This window comes from Herpailurus yagouaroundi, unplaced genomic scaffold, assembly GCF_014898765.1.
Source record: "Herpailurus yagouaroundi ecotype Mexico unplaced genomic scaffold, PumYag 184, whole genome shotgun sequence".
Taxonomy (NCBI): Eukaryota; Metazoa; Chordata; class Mammalia; order Carnivora; family Felidae; genus Herpailurus; species Herpailurus yagouaroundi.
Window position 1 is genome coordinate 1,208,600 of NW_024412415.1, and position 5,621 is coordinate 1,214,220.

Genomic DNA, 5,621 nt, shown 5'->3' on the forward strand with positions numbered 1-5,621 from the left:
AGGGAAGGGAAGGGAAGGGAAGGGAAGGGAAGGGAAGGGAAGGGAAGATGGAGCATGAAAGGAGAGGGGAATTTGGAACTCTACTTTTCTTAGATTGGTTTCGGTCCTGAACTTTCGTTTTTGGGGCAATCGTTAGGAGACACCATCCCTGAGAACCCAATATTTGTTTCTTCCTGCTGGTAGTAGTATTCTGTTGTCCATGCTGCTGTTTTTGCTGCTATTTTAAGATCAACTCAGCCTGTAACATCTAGAGCTTGTTAGAACTAGGATGGCAATAGACATAAATTTCAGGCAGCCAGCTTTATGGCACCCTCTGGCTCTTCTCTATCAATTTTTCCTCCAAGTTTTCCTGGAGTTCTGGGTTAGAAATAAACTCTCAGTGCATTTGCCATTAGACCTATGCTTGAGTACTTTTAGTGCTTTAACTGTGACTGGAAAAATGTAGTCCAAGAAAGGGAAAGGTAGCCAAAATGTGAAAAATTGTGAAAACAGAAAAATTTCTGTGCTCTTGGGGGATTTGTTTAGGCAATTTTAAGTTAAAACACAATCTGAATTACTGGAATTTAGTAATCCAGGAAAGCAGGGGGGTCTAGAAGGCATGGGTCTCTTCTTGGCTCTGTCTTGCCTGGTCAAACTTTTGCCTGCTCCCTCCTGGGCCCGTGTAGGGCAATGTTACAATGTTGAACATTAGGGGCTATGTTTCTGTAATGTTTGTGTTAACATTTTAGGAAACCCACAATGGAAGAAGTTGGACAGGACCCACTGGATGATGTGTAAGTAATGAGGATAATAATAATAATAATTTAAAACGTTCAGTAGGGGATCTGCAACGGAAGGGTCTCTGCAGCAATCCAGTAAGGAAGAAAACCTCCATTGTGCAGGACATTATCTCCCCAAACCTGGATGGGAGGGAGGGAGATGGGGCGGGGGCTTCCTGGGGAGAAAAGGCTTTGGTTTCAGATCTTTGGACTTCCTCATACTATGATGGGGTTTTTAGAAATGGTTAATGAGGGGTGCCTGGGTGGCTCAGTCGGTTAAGCCTCCAACTTCAGCTCAGGTCACGATCTCATGGTCCGTGAGTTCGAGCCCCACGTCGGGCTCTGGGCTAATGGCTCAGAGCCTGGAGCCTGTTTCCGATTCTGTGTCTCCCTCTCTCTCTGCCCCTCCCCCGTTCATGCTCTGTCTCTCTCTGTCTCAAAAATAAATAAACATTAAAAAAATTTTAAAAAAATGGTTAATGACTCAAAAAGCAAACCAGTCTTATTTGAAGAAAGGATCCACTCCCATCCCTGCCCCCCACCCAGTCCGTGTGCCTACTTGACTGGGGTAGAAAATAAACTCCCTGTAACAAAAGGGAACTGAAGAAATTCCTCTCCCTCACAGATATTTAAATGCTTTATAGGCATATCTTAGATTCTGCACACTCTAAATAAGATTTTTTTAAATAAGTTGGAGCATAGTTACCTGTATGAAAAAAAAATATTCTGCCTTTTAAAAGCTTTGTGTTTAAATGGGTTCCATTTATAATATTTAAAATTAAACTGTGATTTGACTCCAGGAACTTATTTTATGCAAAACACTGTAGAAATCAATTTATCATGGAAAATTACAACACAGGGCTGCTTAGACATAGTAACACCAGAAGATGGGAGGATAAATGAGATTACCAGGGAAATCTTCCTAGGGCCCCTCTGTTTTCCTGTCCTGAGTTCAGTAATTAAGACAATTTTCCTATAGGCAGGAGATGATGGAAATACCGAAATTAAAAGTCACAAAACAAAACCTTGACTACCTGAACTTAGACCTTGAAAAGGACCTGCAGAGACTGGATGAGGCAAATCAGGTTCTTCTCAGAAAAATTCAAGAGAAAGAAGAAGCTATTCAAAGGTCAGGCTCTGCAGTTGGTGAGGCAAGGGCTTCTCCTCAACTGAATGGCCCTTGGAATAAAGAAGGTGGGAGGAAGGTTTCCTTTTTTCTCGGTAAATCTTGGTGTGTTAAATTCTGAAGCATGAACTGTGACGCCCCCAGAAGCCTTTATGTATAGATGTTTGCATTATGTTTCCACATCAGGCTGACGTTGAATTGCCAGTGCATTTGGCAATCTCTCTGGTTCCCTGAGACCTTGGCAGTGGCCTCCTAGGCTAGGGTGCTGGCAGCTTCCTTATGACTGATCCACACTTGGGTGACTGTTTTTCAGTCTGGAAAGAGAGATTGCCCTGTCACTAGGACAAGCCAACGAGAGGGAGGAGTTGAACCATATTGTATCTGAGAAGGAGGAAGCCCTGAGGAACCTGAAATCAGAGACAGCAAAGCTGGTAAGGAGGTGTCTAGAAAAGGATCGTGTGATGCATTTTGTTTGCAGTCTGCCGCTGCTCTGTCTCTCTTTCCCAGAGGATCATCATCTATGGTTGTTTCTGTGTCTGGAGAAATCACAGCTGTTTAAGAGAGTGCTCTTGCTCTGAGAATGAAGTGCTTGGCATGGGGGCCCCAGGCCCAGGCTTTGTTCCCAGATCCTCTGAGTGGGGCCAGAGTGCAATTTTCCCCCTCCATGCACTTATCCTTAAGCCCTATTTTAGAGAAGGGGGAAGGGGAAAGTACCAGAGTAGAGTTGGTTTATCCCCATTACCTCTTCCTTTCCACAGGAAAAAAGCAACAAGGTTCTAGGCAGGAAGGTGGTGGAGCTTCAGAAGAAGGTAAGGTGGGCCACCCTTGAAAGAGGCTCCTTTCTTAGGAATCCGGACAGAATCATCTGAACTCCTGAACCCCTCAGTCAGAAAGACCAGAAGGTGCAACCAGCTAAATGTGTGTGTTCCCTCCCCTCTGCCACATACTGAATCTCTTAGTGAGTCTCTTTGATTCACAGCCCCATTTGTTCCCTGGGATTACAGATCTGGTGAGAGAGCTAAGGGACTGTGGAAGGAGAAAAGATTTTTCCCTCCTCCCCCATATCCAAAGGATTCTGGCCCCCCCCTTTCCCCTCCCTCTCTTCCTCCTTGCCTCCTTGTGCAGCCATGTTCATGGCTTATGGGAACAGAAAGGTATATCCAAGTAGCCTGGAGTCAGACAGCTCCCATAGCAAGAAGGAGACACTCTTCTATCAAGCTTCTGAGATCTAAGTTAATTAACTGCCATTCCCTAGCCTTGAGACCCCAAAGTCTGCCACTATCCCAGATTTTTAGGTCTGTGTCACTCAGTCCACAATTTTGGGAATGGTATTTCAGATTTCAAGGAGAGCTAAGAACACTGGCCTTGATAAAGAAGCCCTAAAGCAGATGTTGGTAGAACTGAAGGTGAGTAGAGAAACAAACCTAGGGATTTTCTGGGAGATGTGTGTCAATTCTAGGTTTGGGGACGAACTCCTTTCAAGGACTCTCCCAGGCCAAGTATGTCTGTGTGCTTATCAGAGGTGCCAATGTCTTCTGTCCCCTCTACTTTACTTCATGGCTTATGGGACATTCACAACATAATTAGTCAAGTAACTGCAGAGTTCACTGCAATGTCATCCAAGCAGAGGAAGTTGCTCCAGAGAGCTCGTCACCCATCAGTCAACAGAGCACATGTTCTGAATGCACATCAGGACTCCCAAGAAGCTTAGGATCTAAATGACACACAGATATAGATGTTCAAGTAGGATAAGAATGCTGACTTCCATAATTATATAGAGACTGTCAATAATCCTAACTCATTTTCCAACCCATGGCTCATAGGCCAAAAAGGTTTTATTTTTAAAATTTACTTTATGTTTCTCTTCTATTAGAGGATAAACCCAATGAAGGCAAACGTTTTTGTCTATGTCATTCACTCCTGTTTCTCCAGTTCCTCGAATAGTGCCTGTCACATATTAGATGCACAATATTTGTTGAGTGAATGCATGAAGTAGATGCCCAATAGAGGACAGAAACCCTATTGGGAAGCTTTCTGCAGATTTATGTGGCAAATATGGCAATTTAGCTGAGACCACCATACCAGAGCCCTACTGCCCAGTTTTTCTCTTTTGCTCTGTGATTCAGACAGCATGTGAGTACTCCCTATGGAGAAAGAGGAGAAAGAGGCCAGGGAGCTTTGGTCAGTGGGGCTAGAGGAAGGAGGATGGTAAGGCTCAGAGACAGGGTGGTCAGATGACCGATGCTTAAATGTCAGCTCTGCCACTGGGTGACTTTTAAAGTTAAGCACTTGGAGCTCCTGGGTGGCTCAGTCGGTTAAGCTCTCGACTCTCAATTGGTTCATGAGTTAGAGCCCCACATCAGGTTCTGTCCTTATAGCACAGAGCCTGCTTGGGATTCTGTCTCTCTCTGCCCCTCCCCTATTTGCTCTCTGTCTCTGTCTCTCTGTCTCTCTGTCTCTCTCTCTCTCTCTCACACACACACACACACACACACACACACACAATAAATAAAAAATAACTTAAAAAAATTAAAATGATTAAAGTTAAGCACTTAATTTCTCCTTGATTTTGTCTCCTCATGTGTCAAATAGGGCTGCCGATAGTGTCCATCCTAGTTTGCTATAATATGTCCTCAATCCCTCAATATATGATAGTCATTTTTATCATATTTTCTGCTGGTTTGGATAGAGGATGACCATTACCCACTTGCCTTCCATAAAAGAATGCTATTAACTTTCTGCTGTGTTCCAGGTGAGGCTACAAAAGTCAACAGAATCCTGTGCAAAGCAAGAGAAGGAACTGCTCAAGGTAGAGGCAATGTCTCCTCACTGAGTTTTTGTCCAGGATATAAATGGGAGAGAAACCCAAAGATCTTAGAAATAGGACAGCTTGAGGCAGAGGATGGGGAGGAATAAGAACATCCAGCAGACGAATTTCTGATTCACATGCAGGTGAAGGGAAAGAGAGCTTATATTAGAAGTACTGCTTTTACCATTTCTTAAACATCCTTTTACCTCTAATACTCAGAATACTATTGTCGAATTCCAAACTTAAGTGTCCTGAGACTTCTCCTGTTTTACCTGATAGGCATTCAACAACCTGGGCAAACCATTTTTTTCCCCTCAAAATTACACCATTCCTGCTCATGAGTGATGAGATCACTGCTCTGTGATGTGCTTGTTTTCCCTTAAAGGAACAGGTTGCTAGGTAACAAATGTCCAGTGTACCAGTTAGGGTCCCAGGGAGCAGCCTAGGCTTGGTTCTGATGAGATTTGTTAATTTTCTTTTCTTTCTAGATAGAGGGCGACTACCAATCTTTGCATCAGCTCTGTGAGGACCAGGCCCTCTACATAAAGGTACACTACCTGCAAGGGCAAGTCAGAGTAGAAGCAGAATTTCTCCAAAGCCGTGGACTCCTTAATTTCTCATTAGGATAAAATCTGCCACAGGGAAGAATGCCTTTTATACAATAGAAACCCTAACAAAACAGGTGTATGTTAAGGATTTACTTTGTGTCAGGCACTGGCACATACGGTATTTTTCTCCGGTAACTTGTCCAGTAAAACTATGGGGACGATATTATTATGATCAAGAGGACACGGGTTTAGAGGAGTTAGGTAATGTGCTATGCAAACACAACTAGTAGCCATCAGAGATGGGATTTGAATACAGGCAGAATCCAAAGAGAATGTGTGTGTGTGTGTGTGTGTGTGTGTGTGTGTGTGTGTGTGTGTGT

At 43.7% G+C, this 5,621-nt stretch overlaps 1 protein-coding gene across 1 annotated transcript in view; it reads left to right on the plus strand.

The window, feature by feature from the left end:
• Positions 1 to 5,621, plus strand: part of LOC121042089 (transmembrane and coiled-coil domain-containing protein 5B-like) — a 9,099-nt gene that overhangs the window by 344 nt on the left and 3,134 nt on the right. The window contains exons 2-8 of the mRNA XM_040493381.1: positions 729 to 773; positions 1,738 to 1,887; positions 2,198 to 2,315; positions 2,643 to 2,693; positions 3,222 to 3,290; positions 4,637 to 4,693; positions 5,182 to 5,241. Of these exons, the coding sequence (XP_040349315.1) occupies positions 739 to 773; positions 1,738 to 1,887; positions 2,198 to 2,315; positions 2,643 to 2,693; positions 3,222 to 3,290; positions 4,637 to 4,693; positions 5,182 to 5,241 (540 nt within the window). The 5' untranslated portion in view covers positions 729 to 738. The remainder of the gene's footprint in view (positions 1 to 728; positions 774 to 1,737; positions 1,888 to 2,197; positions 2,316 to 2,642; positions 2,694 to 3,221; positions 3,291 to 4,636; positions 4,694 to 5,181; positions 5,242 to 5,621) is intronic.